The following is a 19,582-nucleotide window of genomic DNA, read 5'->3' on the forward strand; positions in this document are numbered from 1 at the left end:
TGGCCAGGTTGCTTTTCTGACCTGAGTTCTCCTGTACCGGTACGATGGCCATTCTGCAGTAGCTTCTGTCTGACATCACACATTTCTCGAGGGTCTCTAACCACAGTCTCTGCTCTGGTGATGAGTGCAGGATGAGCTGGCCCATAGAGGGGACTTTGTATCAAAGCTTTAGGATCTATGCTCTCCTTCCTAACAGACACAGCACCATACAAGAAAAGATGTGGGGTGTGAAACAATGTACCCTGCTGGCATAGTGGGTACTGTACCTTCCTTCTGCTTTGCTTGCCTCTATCCTGAACCTCGATTTTATATAGACACGCATAGTGTTGAGGCTGGGGTAGTGAATGATCTGCTGTCAGCAAGCACCTTAACTCCAGCCAGAGTTTTAATCACTGTAGACATATGCAAGTCTGTTATAGCTACCAGCAAGCCCCAAATATTGCTACCAGCCTAGCTGCCTGGTTGGTATGAGGCTAGTACGGGTTCTAAAGTTACAAAGTTTTGTGTAAACTGATATTTTCTTTTAAGTTATTTTAATAACCCTTACTGAGTCTGCACTCATCATAGCACTCGTGGCACATATGGGTGGTTTTAGGTTCCATAGTTCAGCTGGATATGGATTAGATTTATACACAGTACATCACTGGCTCTGTTCACTGGCAGTAATATTTGTTTTAGTTTCATCAGAAAGTTCTGTATCTCCTGGAGCTTTTTGGTTGTCCATATATCATTTATCATTTTACACTATAACTTTTTATATTACTTATAGTAAAAAAAAAAATTAATGAACTGGTTGGCACATTCAGGATTTCAACATACAGCAGCACAAAAGCACTCCATGTTAGAACTCCAGTAGATCTGTGAATAAAGTCACTTCATAACCTCAGAATGTAAACATTGATACACTTCTAATCTGCATACCTGCACATATGCTTATATATAATTATATGAGACTAAACAAAGAAAAAAGCCTTGAATAAAACGCAGCCTGGATCCAAGAGCTTCAATTCCCCTCACATACTTTACCTGAAATCCACAGAGAATTGCTAGAAGTGAACTTCATGCCTTCAATTCTTTGGCTCCATGAACTCTGGCTACTGACATTTCTATATGAACAATGCCCAAATATTTCAGGAAGATTAGTGAGTGTGGAGGTTTCCAACATGTGGCAACCGTTTTTTTCCCCGCAGCAATAAGTTCTGCCAGCTTCTCTGCCAGAAGAGACGTTCTCTTCTCATGTCGAGTGTAAGATCCAGTATTGCCAAAGCTGATGAAGCAGATTTAGTTTTTGTCCCTAAAGCAGTGGAACAAGCTTCCTGAAAACTTCAGATGTTCTCAATTTGTTGGTTTTTACTCTTTCCTGTAACTTTCCTATAAACTTTACAACTTGATGTTATTTGTGTCATGTAAAAGCTGTTAACTGAGATAAAATTGGACTTTTACAGGGTTTATTTCTCTGGCTAACTAACACAATCCAAAAATACAATTGTTAGCTTTATTGGTCTCTTTAAACTGTCCTTAGGTGAGTGTGTGTGTGTGCATGTTGTCTGTCTCTGGCTATGTTCACACAGCAGAAAAATGCAACCCTAATTTGCCTGTTTTGCTTTTATCCAACCTCTATCTGGCTTTCTCATGACGGTGTCATCAGCCCAACGCTGATCTTTCACCCTACAAAAATCTGATCTGTGCCACTTCCATATGTGGTTCTAATACGGATAGGTATCTGATTGTTTTCAAAACATCTGCAACCTAAGGGTCATGTCACATTTTATCCAGCTTTTGCCATTGATTTGAGACGTGTCATAATTCAACACCATTAGAAGCCGGATACAGTAAATCTAGATGTAAGCAATGACTGAAAATTATAATTACTGAATTATGAAAGACATCTCTATCACTGAAGTGGCTCTGACTACACATCCAAGCAGTCTTCTCTACAGACGTTCCATTGCTATTAACTGTGCCTTCCTTTTAAGATCTTGTGACCAGAATGCAGTTTCTCAATGCTGAATAAACTTTAAAATCTATCCATAAACAACTACATTGATTATTACATGCAGTTGCTTTGGGGACTTCAAACAGAAGTCTCATTAATAGAATGAACAACAACAAAAAAAATCCAATTTCAGCAGAAATCTGAATTGTGTATCAATGCCTGTGTCGTCTTTTGTTGGACTGTCAACCTGACTTGAATGCTCAGCTTTCACCCAATGACTGCTGGAGACCAGGCACTAGAACCCCGCTAGGGTGGGTCTAGACAATGGATGGGTGGATTTTTTTCTTTTTGTCATTTTCCACAATGAATTTTCTGTAACTGTGCTTCTATGTTTTCCTGTAAAGCACTTTAACTGTGCATGAATTGTGCTATAGAAATCAACTTTCTCTCTGCTCTTGTTTTCCTGTGTGCCCGCTGCACTCTGCACCCTGTCGTTTAGTTTCAACCCCCCGGCGCTCCCCTCCACCTTGTTACATCCTGGGAGAGACATGGTGACTTTAGATTACACAGATGCTTCGTTTTGTTCGGCCTGCTTTCTGGATGTGAGATGCTGGTTTTATTTTCTCTGTGTGTGTGTGTGTGTGTGTGTGTGTGTGTGTGTGTGTGTGTGTGTGTGTGTGTGTGTGTGTGTGTGTGTGACACTGGAGCATCCTTTCAGTACCCAGAGGTACATTTTTCTGGGAAAATTTATTGCATAAGTCATGAGCTCTTAAAACAGCTGAATGTCAGCCTAAATCACAGCTCAGATATCCTCTTCACTTCTCTGAGTAAACAGAGGGTGTGTGTGTATGTGGGTGTGTGTGTGTGTGTGTGTAGATTGCCTGGAATCTGATGGATTCAGGGAGACAGTTTGAAGGCGGGATGAGGAGATGAACGAAGGGGCAGTTTGTCTTCCTCCGATCCCTTCATCACCTTCCCTACATTGGTCATATCTCCCATCCTTGTTCCCTTTCCTGCTTTCTCTCAGCTTATTGGCATGCACACAGAGTATGTCTCGCTGGCTCTGTGGTTGTGCAGACAGAGGATGTGTGGAGATGGGTAACCATGACAACAGCAGCTTGAAGTTAGACCGCTAGTGGCAGACACGGCGCCGTGCCTGCTTTGTACAATTCTTTTTCTGTGTGGAGGAAGATTCACAGATAAGTTGTTCTTCTCATATTCCAGCCCAGATCTATATGAATACTGTCCACGCTCCTCATCTGAGTGCATCAGTGTGTGTACAGTTCAATAAAGAGCTAGTCATACTTGCTGTATCCTCTTGGCATGTTTTTATTTGGCAGATGAATGAAAAGGCTTCTAGATTTTCTGCATAATTTCGTCCGATTTTAGTTTATCGTCAGAAAGAATGCCTGCTTTGACTTATTGTGAGGAATGATTCTATACAAACACTGTAGCACTAGAGATACGTCTTTTTAAAACATGAAGGTATATACATATCATGATTAATCACAATGCCTAACTCTGAAAACTTGAAATATAAATGTGCCACAGTTGTTATGGTGCAGTAATGGTGTCTTGGGAAAGCTGCTCTTGTTGCACTCCAGACGGTTAAAATGCAGGCATTTTATTATTATTATTATTATTATTATTATTATTATTATTATTATTATTATTATTATTATTATTTTTGCAGCACAAAGGAGGTACTGTATTCTCGCAGTATACCACAGCAACCAAGGGAAACTTAGTCCACTACAGATTCATACAGGTATTAGCAGACTTCTTCAGGATACAACTGACAAATTAAATCTATATTATTTCCTAATTCTTGGTGCCCCACCCCTTACTGATGCCGGCCAGGGCAACTGCCCACATAGACCATGTAAAAACCGCCATCATATGCATGTTTCCAAAAATTGCTAATGAAAATTTTCTCAAACCAAATCTGTCTGAAGATTCCCAGTTTTCCATGTTTCTGTATTAGGAAGTCATTTTGTTTTAAACGTTCATGTAGAAATGTCTGCCTTCATTTATTTCCTATGAATCTTGTGCAATGAGGCGACAGCCTCTAGTACTCATCCAGTTGAGTGGTCAGGGTATAAAGCTCTCAAACATGTCCTTTTTCTCATTTTTACTATAGTTGCCAAGCAACACAGGGTGAAACATTGTTATTGGTTTTTCACAGAAGAGATAAAGAATGTGTGTAACTGCACTGAGCTTATTGGCATCTAATTAGCCATCTACCAGTGCACCCTGGAGGATGTTGGAACAGCTTCCTCATGGACAATTAGCTGCTGGAACACGGCAAGCGGAACTTGATTTCCCGTTTTGAGACTAAAAAGTACATTTTTAGTTTCAAAAATTCTGAGAATGATAACATGTATTGCTTTTAAGTTTAAGAAACTATCTAATGAAAGAAGCCCCAACAAAAGTGATGGGACATGTAACTTAACGATTTGCTGCACAACTTTTTGAGGCAATAACTGCAATCAAAACTCACAGTGAGGCTTCTGTACCTGTTCACAAGTATCCTGGCCTGCTCCTCACAGGCAAACTGCTCCAGTTGTCTCAGCTTTAAAGGTGCCTTCTCCAGACAAAGTATTTCATCTCCTTCCACAGATGTTCAACAGGATTTAGATCAGGGCTTATAGAAGGCTAGTTCAGAACAGTGTTGTATAGTAACGAAGTAAAAATACTTCACTACTTTACTTTAGTATATTTTGGAGTACTTCATACTTTCCTGGAGTATGAACATTTTTGATGACTTTCACTTTTACTTCACTATATTTCCGAACTTAATTGCGTACTTTTACTCCGATACATTTTCAATGTGTGGTTTAGTTACTCGTTACAAAAAAGCGAGAGAGAGAGAAACAAAGTGTTTTGACCCCACCTACTGATTAGCAAGTAGGCTACTGAACAAAGTCCGTAGCCTACTTGCCTGGGCTTGTTCATCACCTCCAATAGGATACACCTGTTTCGCTTCTCCCATTAAACACAAAGCAAGTCTCGCAATCAGCAGCAGCCACATGGAGGAGGAGACGGAGACCACAACGACTGCAACTACGTCTGACACGGCTCCAGGGGAACCACCAGCTGGTGATGAGAGCCCATGGCCTTATTTAAACACAATACACTCTTTCGTGGGTGTTAAAGATTCGTCGTACCGCATGCAGTGTATGTTATTCCTGCCCGAAGATGTGGAAATTCTATCTTACAAAAACTCCACTTGAAGAAACACATCGAGGTAACGTCTTATGAAATGGTTATAATCCTCCTGTTTCAGTAACTATAGCTTGGTCACTAGACACTACTGTATTGTGAAACGTTGACCATAAATGAACTTTGTTTGGCATTGTTTCAGTTCCACACGTGGTGTATTTAGCTTAGGCCTAATGTTGACTGTAGCAGGCTACCTAGACTCCTCTGTTCAAGGGGGACAGAAGCCATAGCGATAGCAATTTAGACTAAATTTAACGAACATAGGAAAGGCATGCAAATTCAAAACCAGGTTTACAGATGCCAATAAGCTGCATTTCCCTCCCAATTCTTTTTTTCTTTTGCATAATGACCAGTTGTGTGCACCACCTACTGACTGTAGCATTGACTGATTCACTGGTTTGTGAAGTAGAGTAATCGTAACAGCTCTTTTTCTTCATGTTGGCCGCATTTTCTGTACTATTTATTTTTCTCATTTTCAGCACTGACCTTACTTGAAGGGAAAACTTGAGGCTTACAAAAACTTTGTATTTTCTGTCCTGGAGGGTTTACTAAGAAGCTGGTTCAGTTGTAAAGCAGGTTAAGTTAACCTTGTGCTATAGGTAAAGCACCTAATTTTCTTAACTAAATGATGCCTGCAGGTATATCTATTAGCAGGTTTAATTTTGCCTGCACTTGGTTGGGTACATTATTTTAAGTGTATTTGACAAGTTTACCAAAATATAAAAAAAGTCATTCAAACTGCATTTGCTTTGTTTTACTTTTTACTTGTACTTTTCATTACATTACTTGAGTACATCCATTTTTACAGTAATTTCCATACTTAAGTACAAGAAGTTTCAGATACTTTAAGACTTTAACTCAAGTAACATTTCAGTCAGTGACTTGGACTTTTACCAAAGTCATATTTTGGAGAGGTACTTATACTTTTACTTGACTCTGAGATTTCAGTACTTTATACAACACTGGTTCAGAATTGTCCAATATTTTGATCTTAGCAATTCTTGGATGTTTCTAGCTGTGTGTTTTGGGTCATTATCCTTTTGGAAGACCCAAGGCCTGTGACTGAGACCAAGCTTTCTGACCCTAGGCAGCCCATTTCTCTCCAGAATTCATTGATAGTTTTGAGATTTCATCGTATCTTGCACAGATTCAAGAAACTTTGGGTCAGATGCAGCCCAAAGCACAGCCAAGCCTACATGCTTCAAAGTTGGGACCTTCCTCTTCTCTTGCCTCCCCTCATTTTTTGGTCCGTGAACATAGAGCTGATGTGCCTTGCCAAAGAGTTTCAGTTTTGTCTCATCTGTACAGAGAACATTACCCAGGAAGCTTTGTGGCCTGTCATTACACACTGTGACAAATTTCAGTCTGGCTTTTAGGATTTGCTTGCAGTGGTGGGCTTTGTGGTAAACTCTCATTAAGTCATATTTGGCTAAAACAACAACAGCTGGTGCAACGTAGCACTGATGTACCTTGACCTTGGAGCTCACCTTTAATTTCTTTAGAGGTTGTTCTGGGCTCTTTGGTTATCATTCCTATTATTCTTCTATTTAATTTGTATTTAATTCTCCTCCTTCTGACAGAGAGGTGGGCTATAGTCCTACAGCACCAATTCATAACAATTGTTTCAAAAGCTTTACAAAAAAGTCATTTCAATTCAGTCACACATACAGTACATTCATTTCAACCTGACTGTTTGATAACTATCAAACAGTCTATAAAGTTGAGCTCATTATTCAAAATAGTATAAAAAGTTTCTATTTAAGAATTTCAGCAAATTGCATGAAATCATTGACTGCTGCAAGTCATCGCAGCAGGAGTGGATGCTGCATCGTGTTGTTGACTTTACAACAATTTCTTATACCAAGCATGAATGTAGCAAGAGTGGAGAGGAAAAGCTCATCTTTAACAGGATGAAACTTCCAGCAGAACCAAAACGTGGCTGAGTACAAGTGGCCATCTGTCATTACTAACTGGACAACACGATTGTTTCAGAAGACAGAGCAGACAGAAAAAGAAATAGAAAAATTGAACCAGGGGTCATTTATATGCTAAGGAAAAGTAAAAAGTTAATAGCAGGTGTGGGAGAACATCTTTTTCCAGACCTACTTTTCCTTTCCACTGGACGTTCCATTGTCTAGATACAGCTTTAACAAAAACCTTTTGTTCCTTAGCCTGCTTGTGGAGGGCATCAATACCATTCTGAAATGACAACTGTCTAGTTACAAGTCTTCTGACAAAATGTGTCATAAATTCAAGTTTATTTGGGAATTCAACATCAGGACAGTTCAGAATGCTTTACATAATTAAAACATGACATAATGAACAAAAAAAATAAATACTACATTACATTACAGTGGAAGAATAAAGAGAAGGAATGAAAAGTTCTAATCCAGACCAGAATTAAACTATTCTTATTATTAATCAAGGCAACTGTAAGAAAATGGAGTTTTAGCTTTAAATTAAATGAATTCAGTATTTAAGCAGTTTTGCAGTTTCAGGATTTCCCCCAGAAAACTTGCTCAGCTTGGTGGTCAGGGCACCGAGGCGGCCCACAGTGTTTTTATATAAAAAGAGGTTAAGTTTACAAGGAATGTAAAAATATTACTGGGTAATTATGTTACTGCAAGACATTACTGACAATACATAAAAAACCCACAACTAGAGTCTTAAACACAACAAATCGAAAAATACAATTAAAATAAGTATCAATTATTTGCGCTTTTATTAAATCCAAATGAAGCCATCAGTTAGTGGATCTTAAAACACAATGTACTGTAATGCTGATCACATTTAGAGCCGGCCCAAGGCATACATGAACTAAACTGCTGCTTCAGGACCCCATAAATGGTAACGTTTTAACACAAACCACAAATATAGAAATGTAACGTGTTTATTATGAATATAAATGCTGTGAAATTTTATTTCATGGTTTCAGCATAGATAAATTAAAGTGTATTATAAGCCTGCTAGGCTTACTTGAAGTTTGTTCCTGATCAGAGGAATATGAAAACTGAATCCTGCTTCTCCATGTTTGGTTCTGGTTCTGGATGCAGAACCTGAGAGGTCTGGAAGGTTGATACCTTCCAACAGCAGATCTTTAATGTATTGTGGTGAAAAGCCATTCACTGATTTATAAACTAACCGTATTTTAAAGTCTCTTCTCTCAGTGAAGGACTGTAGAACTGGGTGATGTTCTCTATCTTCCTGGTTTTAGTCAGAACTCCAGCAGCTTTCTGGATCAGCTGCAGCTGGAGGAATGATTTTAGGCAGATCAGTGAAGACACTGTTGCAATGCAATTAAAAATAAATGTATGGTTGAGTTTCTATAGATCTTGTAGATAATCTAGTATGTCTTAGTACATGGTTTCCATTTAGAGACAGTGCTGCCCCACTGTGGTCAGTGCATGAATAAAGCTTAGGAAATGTTATCCGTTCTATTTTCTTCAGTTGGCTGCTTTCACATCCTTGTTGGGTATTTTTTTCTCCCGTGTCCCGGCTCTACGTTGACACGTCTGTCTGATAGTAGTGGAACAGAAGCGGCGCAGGCAGCCCAGGAGAGGCAAAACGAGGGAGGGAAGGCTGTTAAGCAGCACTCACACAAGAAGCGTTGATGTCTGAGCAAAGCCAGTGGACAGAGACAGCCGTCCTCCTGCTTGCCTGCCTGCCTCCTTAACCATATACACTACTCCTGTGGTGAGTCAAGTCAACCAGCTGTGGACTTTATTGGCATTGTGTGTTTTTGGCTGTGAGTCTGGGCAAACACTGACACTGTGAATTCTCTCATGGTGGCATATGCTGAGAGCTCCATCGCTGGCATAGTAGAATATGAGGAAGGAAGGAGCCGAGCTGCTGCCTCGGCTTTCAGTCAGGAAAAAACAAGGTGAATCAAAGAGCTGCTCCAGCGTAACTCAGAGCTGTTTGTGTTCGCTTTCATCTGGCTCATTTAAAGGTGTCATTTCCTAAATGCACGTTAAAAAATGACCTCTGCTGCTCTTGCTGTGCCTGGTTTCCAGTGTGTGGACAGAATCTTTACTTAGAGCCAGTTGTTCATCATAAAGCAGAACCAGATTTCCCTCATCAGCTGGAGCAAATGATACTAGTTTTATTTTCCTCTGAGATTAATGCTCTAAGCCGTTTTCACAGAACATTGAAAATTGTTTATATAATAAATTTCTATATGCAAAAATTAAAATTACAATGCTATTATGTTTATTTTTCATGTGAGTAAAGGGACATCGATATTTAGTATTTTGTTTGAAATGTTCATTTTATTCAAAGCTGCTACTTCTGACAGAAAGCCTGCATTTGCTGAACATAGTTTAGATTTTTTGCTTTACATCTCAGAATCATTAGAAAAAAGAACGAGTAAATATCTGAGTCAGCAGATTAGACCTGAAAGAAAACTAAGAAAAATATTAGCCAAGAAGAAGCTTGATCACTGCATCCCCAAAACCAGCAACAGTTCCATTTGGATTAAATAGTGGTAAAATGTCATCTTATTCAGCTATATACAGACATACTATTAGGCATAATATTATGACTGGGCAGGTGGTCAACATACTAATGGGCGAAACACTCATGTAGTGTGTGTTATAGGATGTAGCTCTAAGACGTTAGCATCCAATCCTTTAAGTCCTGCAGAGAGCAACATGGATTGGACCTGTTTGCCTTGCACATCCCACAAATGCTCAGTGAGATTTATTCACTGCACCTTTATAACAGAGGACAGCTCAGTTAGAGCAAACAGAAAAGCAAGGCTCGCAAGGTTTGGACATACAGAAATGGAACAGAAGGCATGTAGGGAAAAAGATGTGAAATCTGGTGTTGCCAGGCATCTGGTGCACAGGAAGACCGAAGAGAAGGTTCCTAAATGTAGTGAAGAAAGACATGCAGAGGATTGGTGTGATGGGAGGTGGCAAGGGGGCTCAAGATAGTCAGATGGCAGGTAGGTGGTCTGCAATAGAGTCCACTGAAGGGGAAGGTCTCTCTGCCTCTGTTTGACTGCACTAACTGCCCGGCTCTGAGGACAGTTTCATTTAGTGCACAGCTCAGTTTAGTGATGCAGGGAAAAGCAGACTGCTTGTGTGGCCTCTTTATGTCATTGCTCATCTGTGCACACAGTACAAACCTAGGAACAGTGCTGAACATGAGCATCCAGTATAGGATGTGCCTCACTCTTTCCCAGCTGTTCCAACAGGGTCATCAGGAAGTAGAATCAAAGCCTGTCATGACCCTCAGCTGCCTGTGCTGAAGTTCTGTCTTGTGATGGTATTTACATTGGAGCTCTGGAAATTAGGGAACTAGAACGCAGATACCTGAGACTCCATCTAAATCTGTTGATACATTTCTATTCTAATAGTTAAAACACCAAATGCGCCTTAATACCCATTAAAAATAATTGAGTTAAAGATTACGTAAATCATACGATATGGGTCTTTATGGACTCCCCACTCACCAGGCTCTGACCAGTGGATATTGTCTTGGCATTAACTACAGAAGCTAACATCTTCCTTGTCTCAACCAGCATCAAACTAAATTAATGGCATTCCCGGATTGGCTGCTTTGCAAACAGCAGCAAAGAATGTGTCAGGTAGCGTTGCTCTAATAGGTAGTTTTCTGAACTACATTTTCTTTCAAATATTCTACAAACCAAATTATGGGATATTTTAATTTTCCACCAATGATTTGGAGTCATGTTCCAAAAAAATGTATGAATAGGTGGGGATCATTTTAGTGTTGCTGCTATCTATTAGTTCATGTCTTTGTCTTGAGTTTCTTTTTGTATTTTGTTCTGTGCATTTGGGTTTGGGCTCTTGTGTTGGTATTAGTCCTTAGCTTTGGTTTGGATCCTCTGTGTTTCCTTTCAGTTTCTCCTGAGTCCATTGTTCATCCTTCCCTCAGTTTATGGTCTCCTCCAGCAGTTCTGCATTGTATTGATCGAACTCAGATAGTGTTCTTATTATAGATCACGTCTGTAATAAGTAGCTGGATGCTGCTGTTGCTCCTGCCCTGGTTCTTGTGTTCTGTAAGTCCTTCATGTAACTCTATCCAGTGTTGTATAAAGTACTGAAATCTCAGAGTCAAGTAAAAGTACAAGTACCTCTCCAAAATATGACTTTGGTAAAAGTCGAAGTCACTGACTGAAATGTTACTTGAGTTAAAGTCTTAAAGTATCTGAAACTTCTTGTACTTAAGTATGGAAATTACTGTAAAAATGGATGTACTCAAGTAATGTAATGAAAAGTATAAGTAAAAAGTAAAACAAGGCAAATGCAGTTTGAATGACATTTTTTTATATTTTGGTAAACTTGTCAAATACACTTAAAATAATGTACACAACCAAGTGCAGGCAAAATTAAACCTGCTAATAGATATACCTGCAGGCATCATTTAGTTAAGAAAATTAGGTGCTTTACCTATAGCACAAGGTTAACTTAACCTGCTTTACAACTGAACCAGCTTCTTAGTAAACCCTCCAGGACAGAAAATACAAAGTTTTTGTAAGCCTCAAGTTTTCCCTTCAAGTAAGGTCAGTGCTGAAAATGAGAAAAATAAATAGTACAGAAAATGCGGCCAACATGAAGAAAAAGAGCTGTTACGATTACTCTACTTCACAAACCAGTGAATCAGTCAATGCTACAGTCAGTAGGTGGTGCACACAACTGGTCATTATGCAAAAGAAAAAAAGAATTGGGAGGGAAATGCAGCTTATTGGCATCTGTAAACCTGGTTTTGAACTTGCATGCCTTTCCTATATTCGTTAAATTTAGTCTAAATTGCTATCGCTATGGCTTCTGTCCCCCTTGAACAGAGGAGTCTAGGTAGCCTGCTACAGTCAACATTAGGCCTAAGCTAAATACACCACGTGTGGAACTGAAACAATGCCAAACAAAGCTCATTTATGGTCAAGATTTCACAATACAGTAGTGTCTAGTGACCAAGCTATAGTTACTGAAACAGGAGGATTATAACCATTTCATAAGACGTTACCTCGATGTGTTTCTTCAAGTGGAGTTTTTGTAAGATAGAATTTCCACATCTTCGGGCAGGAATAACATACACTGCATGCGGTACGACGAATCTTTAACACCCACGAAAGAGTGTATTGTGTTTAAATAAGGCCATGGGCTCTCATCACCAGCTGGTGGTTCCCCTGGAGCCGTGTCCGACGTAGTTGCAGTCGTTGTGGTCTCCGTCTCCTCCTCCATGTGGCTGCTGCTGATTGCGAGACTTGCTTTGTGTTTAATGGGAGAAGCGAAACAGGTGTATCCTATTGGAGGTGATGAACAAGCCCAGGCAAGTAGGCTACGGACTTTGTTCAGTAGCCTACTTGCTACTTGCTAATCAGTAGGTGGGGTCAAAACACTTGCGTTTCTCTCTCTCTCTCTCTCTCTCTTGCTTTTTTGTAACGAGTAACTAAACCACACATTGAAAATGTATCGGAGTAAAAGTACGCAATTAAGTTCGGAAATATAGTGAAGTAAAAGTGAAAGTCATCAAAAATGTTCATACTCCAGGAAAGTATGAAGTACTCCAAAATATACTTAAGTAAAGTAGTGAAGTATTTTTACTTCGTTACTATACAACACTGACTCTATCTCCATCATGCATTTGCCCATTTACATTTGGATCCTCAACAGGTTCCAAATCTAACAGATTCATCAATGTTTCTGTATAAAGCTGAACTTCAGTAATGTGTTTAATAAAAGCCTTACTATTTTCTGAAATAGTTTCAATCACAGGGACAAACATGACCTGTTTAAAACAAGTTTATAAAATTTCTAGCAATACATTTAGCATATGGGACTTCATAAGGAGGAGACTGCATTTCATTTTTTTGTAGGGTTTTTCTTTCCCTTCCTCAGAACAGATTAATTAAAACAAAAATTAGCCAGCTGTGTTACGAGACAGAGCAGACATTACTGCATAGAGCAGACTAAGCACAGAGCCACTATGGTCACTATGGCTCTATGCTTGAGGGTGGAAGATTTTAGTGGCTGAAAGACGGGGAGAGACCGAACTGAAACTATAGCTGAGAGATTGTAAAGAAAAAGATCAGTTGAGGGGAAGAATAAAGAATGAAACTATATGAGAAGAAAATTCAGAGGAAGGAAAAGAATAGTCTGTTCTGTGGCCTTTCTGAAAAGTTATCAGTCTGGATAGATGGAGAATGGAGCTGAATGGCAGGAGCTTCACAGGGAAGAGGGCAGAGCACACACATGTCTGCTCCCCTGTTTTACACACTGGGCATCTTTTAAGTGGCATTTAAAGCAAAATACAGTGTTAGCTTCTGACATTAAATATTAGCTGACATTTCTCACACATGAAAACAAATGCGATACTCATTAAAGATTGTGCAGTCATATAAATGTGTGTATGTGTGGATTAGTAACCAAGGTGTGTCCTTCTATGTGTGTAAGTGTCACATCAAAACTGTAACAACAACAAACTCTGTTGCTCATGTCCTCAATTTGCAGCCTTGAAGTATGTGTGGCATGCTGGGAAAGAGGAAAAACTCTGCTGTTTCATGCTCCTGCTGGAGAAGAAACATGAGTTTAAAATTCTATTTTTACACAGACTTCTTTATTTGTGGCATTTTAAATATTGCATCAAATTTCACTGTCTGTTCTTGAGAGTGGAAAACTAAACATGTTCTGTCTTTCACTCATTTCTTTGTTGAGGTCATGTTCTTGACTTAGTTGAATGTGAAGGACTGTGTGAGGTTCAGGGTTGTTACTGCAATATTTCAGTCAGGTTTGTTCGTATCAGAGTAGAACTTTGAACACAGTTCATTCACATCGAATAGAGGACTCTAAAAGCTTAAACTTTAAATTCACTAGATGGATAAGTAAGAGAAATTAAGCCACACAAAATATACTCACTGGCCACTTCATTAGGTATATTTTTCTAGTACCTACTTCAGTGTTCAGAACTGCCTTTATTCTTCATGTAATTAGAAACATTCCTGAGAGATTTCTTTCCTTATTCTTTTCATGATAACATTACACACATCTTGCAGATTTATTGACTGAACATCCATGATCAGTTCTGATGAATGTGATCTCTTGGATTGAGGTTTGTAGACTATGGAGGCCAATGGTATCATGAAGTTGGCATGTCCCAGGAACTAGTTTAAAGCAGATTGTAATGAAGACTGAAGCTGGTTCAGTTGTGAATAAACAATCACTCCAGGGTGTCGGGTTAGAACAGCTGATATACTGTACATGTTCAGGTGAGTTAGTGAAAGAAGAGAATGTCAGAGTCCAGAATTGAGCTTTACTTGTTTTTAATTAGCTCTGGAGGTTTAGCCATACATGTAAGGGCATATGTGTGTGTGTGTGTGTGTGCGTGTGTGTGTGTGTGTGTGTGTGTGTGTGTGTGTGTGTGTGTGGTTTCCTATAAAGATAAACAAATACAAATTATGAGAATTTGTCTGTAAACCCTTTCACAAATAAACCTAATTTCCACAAATGAATAAATGTGTTAATGTCTGACTATGAGAATGTAAATAATAATTATACATAAATAGTAATAATAAACCCTGCAAATAATAGTGTCACACGATAAAACATACAAGAGAAATAAGGCATTTCAATTGGAAATGGTAACACAAATAACAGCTGCAACTAATTAACCGAGCTTAATAGCTTAATGCTAAATGGCTAACTTTTAGCTCTCAACAATACAAGTAAAATACACCAAACGACCATAATATTCAACGGGACAAAGCACAACTACAGCTCTTAGATATTTACGAAACCGAACTAAATCAACAACAGTATTACTTACATTCAATGGACGCACACAATAGAAAGAGGTTATGAACGAAGTCAGCCTTGAGAACCGCATCACTCTACTCAGATCCATAAACAAGTTGTAACAAATATGAACATGAAGCCACCCAGTGGCTGAAATAAAATACTGCATCTAAAATACTTTGATGAAGAAAACCTAAACTAGAGGGCTGAAAACAAATAATTAACAGTCTTTTGTACATAGATGTCTGCTTCCATCTGACGACTGGAAGCAGGCATCAGATGATAAGTACTCTATGACCTTAAAGGACTGGATATGTTGAGCAGCAACACTTTTGTGTTTAAATGATGATGTAGGTACTAAAGTTCTACATCACCTCTAACCGGTCCGGTCCCGGCCTGGTCCATCCGACCAGATTCATTTTCCATTAGCAGATCTGGTCTAAATGCCACAAAACTAAAAAATCTTTTTATTTTTTCTTTGTAACTTTCTTTGAATTCAGAAGTTTACATTCATCTTGGTCAGCATCAGTGATGACTGTCTTTTAAACTGTGTGACTGGGTAAAACCTTTCAGGTTTCCTTCCACAAGTTTCTCACAGTTGTTTCCTCCTGGCAGCACTGGTGGACCTGAGTCATGTCAGGTCTACCTGCAACTTCTCCACAGGATTCAGGTCAGGGTTTTTTGATGGCCACACCAAAACATTGACTTTGTTGTCCTTGAGCCACTTTATAACTAGTCTGGCTTTACTCTTTGGATTAATGTGCATTTGGAAGAGTAAATCTGTGCCTAAGTCTTTACATCCTGGCTGATGTTTTTAGATGTTGCTTCAATATGTCCACTTAATGTTCTTTTGTCATAATGCCATCTGTTTTATAAATGCTCCTCCTGCAGCCAAAAAGCCCCACGACATGATGCTGCCACTGGCATACCTTAAGTTAGCATGGTACAACTGTCCCAGTTTTTCCTCCAAATGTAATAATTGTTATTGTGGTCAAACAATTCCACTTTAGTTTTATTAGAGCAGAGGACATGTCTCCATAAATGAAGGTCTTTATCCATGACATTTGCAAACTGCAGTCTGGCTTTTTCTTTTGGAGTAATGGCTTCTTCCTTGCTGAGGGGCCTTTCAGTCCATGTGGACACAGGACATGTTCCGCTGTGGATAGAGACACCTAAAATATATTTTCTGGATAAATTCTAAATCGCTAATTTACTTGGCTATTTGTAAACTTTTAGTTAAATAAAATTTGGCATCTGTGGTGAAGTTTTAGCTATTGACAAGAATAAGAATAATTCCAAAGTTAGAATACAGTATCAGGAGAGCAAAATTTCTATATTTTTGAAGTCCAACACAATGGATGTTTTCAAATTCCAGAGCACATATATTTTTTTAATTTTTGGAATAAAGCACATTACGAGTTCAGGGGAGAGAAATTTTAAAAACCATGAAGCAAGGACAACAATGTTCCCCAGTGTTTAAACATAAAAAATCACTATTGCAGACTAAGGGGCCCAGCATCATTCAGGTCAAACTTTCTGTTGTTTGTATCATTGCCTATGAACTTTCTAGAGTTGATAAGAAGCCTCATGTGTTTGTGAAAAGAATGAGAGACTCAGCAGTTTTCTCATGATGCAGCATCTGACCAATAGAAGTAGAACAGAAAAACATGAAGAAAACAAAACACTGCCTCCCACACCAGTCACAGTCAAAACCGAGACAAGCCAAGAACAGGACTGAAACAGACCAGACAAAAGCAAAGGGAAAGGAGGACAGGAAGTTTTTCAGATTGGCAGACAGAGCTGGAGGATGTTGTGATGTTGTCCTCACTAACCTGCACAGGCTGCTGAGGAATTCTCAGAGGCAGGCTTCTTCAGACTGGGACACTTAAATATTCTGGGTTTTTGGAAGCTGTGGATGCGGGATATCTGCTGTAACATTGTAACAGGAACATAATGCTTAAATTCAGAGTCACACATGGCTCCAGGTGTGTATGGGTGTGCTCGTTGATGATAAGGTTTGCAGTATTATGCTTTACGATGTCAATAGGAAGCTAAGCTACTTTTATGTTGCAGAACTAGTTCTGATTTCAGTTTTAACTTCCAGTTCTGTAGAAAGATTGCAACTTTTTTGTCATTAACCTAACATGTCCTAACATTCAAATTTTGTATTTCTCTGTTTTTTTAACAGCCACAATGAAAGAAAAGTGACCTGCAAGCACCCAGTGTCAGGCATCCCATCACAAGACAACTGCATCTTTGTTGTAAATGAACAGTAAGTCTCTTTGCACCATGACACACCCAGATAGTGTTGTGTGCCCCTCTGTTCTGCTCTGGACTGAAATGTCCAACACAAACTAATGAACTGATTTATTTTGTATATAACTGTTGGATGTGTGGAATGAAGCTGTGCAGCAAAAATGCACTGTGTGTTTTATTTGGGCTTAACTTCTTTTTTCCTGTGGACAATCATAAAACCATGCTTAACTCTGTTCCAGTTATTGTTATTCTTAGTTACAGAATTGTTTGCAGACGTTTCTGTAAAGATGGGCATTTTTTGTTAATTTAATTTTTAATTAATACAAATGCTTTTGACTTTAAGCCTATATGATTTTGTAAGATTTACTCTGAATTCTTATCACAACATCACCTGTTATGTTTTGCCAAAAACTGGCCAAAAGTAGCTAATACAAGTTAGCATAATGTGAGCTTTGAAAACTTTAGAGAAAGCATAGAGGATGGTCAGAGCGTGTAAAAGAAAAATCAGTCCAACTATACAGTATCCAAAACAAGACAGATTGATTCTTAAAAAAAAGCAATTTTTTAAGACAATCACGCTGGAATGAAAGTCTGAAAAAGAATAAATTCTGAATGAAAATACAGAGCTATTCCAGCATTCTGCCAAACCCGAATGACACAATTCTCCTATATCAAAGACATTTTTGGTGGTGCAAATATAATTATTTCCATCAGTTTTGTCTTCATTTGATTGAAGAACAACGTCTACCATTCATTAACAGGCTAAGTTCCTTAAACTATGAAGTTTAAACATTTAATTTGGGTGAAAAGAGGTGTATGACTAAACATCATCTGTATAGCAGTGACAAGAAATGACTTTAGAGATTGCCAGAATGTGCCAAAGAAGGAGAAAATTCAATAAAAACTCAGATTACGGTTTTCTATCTGATCGGCAATTACCGATCTTTAAAAATCCTGACATTCTGATTCCGATTTTGGCCGATACCAATTATTTTTGTTTGAAATGTTGTTAAATATAGCAAGAAAGTCACTGAGTTGGCAACAGTGATGTGACTATTGATAACTGCAAATGTGCAGATATGACCCAGTGGGCCGGTCTATTAGTCAAACCTTTCCACAGCAGAGCAGAAGGGGACAGTGGGTGATTTTTAGGCCTTTGCTTAGAGAGATAAGATCAGTTTCACATGTAAGTATCGGCCGATCACCGTTCTCCCAAAATTAAGGAAATCAGCATCGATACGTTGGCAGGTTGATAAATCAGCACACCCCTACAAAACAATCCTCAACTACGCTACTCCAATTCTTACACTTTACTTGTGTTGCATAAAAAAATCCCAAGTTATTGCTCCAGCTAAATATTAGGTCATATCTTTGATTTTGCTGGTTTTTTGGTCTGTCCAATTGTAACTGTGGTTCTCTTTTTAAGTTGTTTGCTGCATCTTTAATATGCTTAATTTCATCATCAGTAAAATGACTCACTGCTGAATGGTATCCTTTCAGTTATTGAACCTGTATCTAGTGTAGATATAGGTTCAAAGAAAATCTACACTATATATTGCCAAAAGTATTTGCTCACCCATCAAATGATCAGAATCAGGAGTCCCAATCACTTCCATGGCCACAGGTGTATAAAATTAAGCACCTTGGCATGCCGACTGTTTTACAAACATTTGTGAAAGAACGGGTCGCTCTCAGGAGCGCAGTGAATTCCAGCGTGGAACTGTGATAGGATGCCACCTGTCGTGAAATTTCCTCACTCCTAAATATTCCACAGTCAACTGTCAGCTGTATTATAGAAAGATGGAAGTATTTGGGAACGATAGCAACTCAGCCATGTAAACGACGGAGCGGGGTCATCGAATTCTGAAGCGCATAGTGTGAAGAGGTCGTCAACTTTCTGCAGTCAATCACTAAAATCAAATCAACTAAATCTTATTTGTATAGCACATTTCAGCAGCAAGGCATTTCAAAGTGCTTAACATCATATCAAACACAGAAACACAATGCAACATAGAATCAACAATCAAAACAAAGCATTAAGTCAAGTTCCATCAATAAATTTGTAATTGATTACGTTTCAAATACAATCCTAAACAGGTGGGTTTTTAGTCGAGTTCGCATCCATAAAAGGTTTACCTGTTACACTCCTACTGTGTTACATGGAACAAAATACCTATTGCTATTTTTATTCCCACTCACGCTCACAATCACACAGTTTAAAACAATGTAGACAGCATTTTAATAGACTTCTGGCACAAGACTCCGTACACCTCTTTCACGGAATTTCGCTCTGGGACTCCGTCGTCCCTCACGGATTTTTGTGCAATTTCAACATAGAATCAACAATCAAAACATGACATTAAGTCAAGTTCCATCATTAAATTTGTAATTGATTACGTTTCAAATACAA

The 19,582-nt window shown here is 38.7% G+C and overlaps 1 protein-coding gene across 9 annotated transcripts in view; it reads left to right on the plus strand.

Annotated features, from left to right (window-relative positions):
- The window catches only part of LOC114160928 (pleckstrin homology domain-containing family A member 5), a 153,869-nt gene that overhangs the window by 61,481 nt on the left and 72,806 nt on the right, over window positions 1–19,582 (plus strand). For 7 of the 9 annotated variants that reach the window (XM_028043868.1, XM_028043869.1, XM_028043872.1 and 4 more), the window contains exon 4: window positions 17,105–17,188. In XM_028043868.1, the coding sequence (XP_027899669.1) occupies window positions 17,105–17,188 (84 nt within the window). Of the gene's footprint in view, window positions 1–8,633; window positions 8,852–8,925; window positions 9,039–17,104; window positions 17,189–19,582 lie in introns of those variants that run through there. The other 2 variants (XM_028043873.1, XM_028043870.1) reach the window with 2 other exon arrangements.

This window comes from Xiphophorus couchianus, chromosome 17, assembly GCF_001444195.1.
Source record: "Xiphophorus couchianus chromosome 17, X_couchianus-1.0, whole genome shotgun sequence".
Classification (NCBI taxonomy): domain Eukaryota; kingdom Metazoa; phylum Chordata; class Actinopteri; order Cyprinodontiformes; family Poeciliidae; genus Xiphophorus; species Xiphophorus couchianus.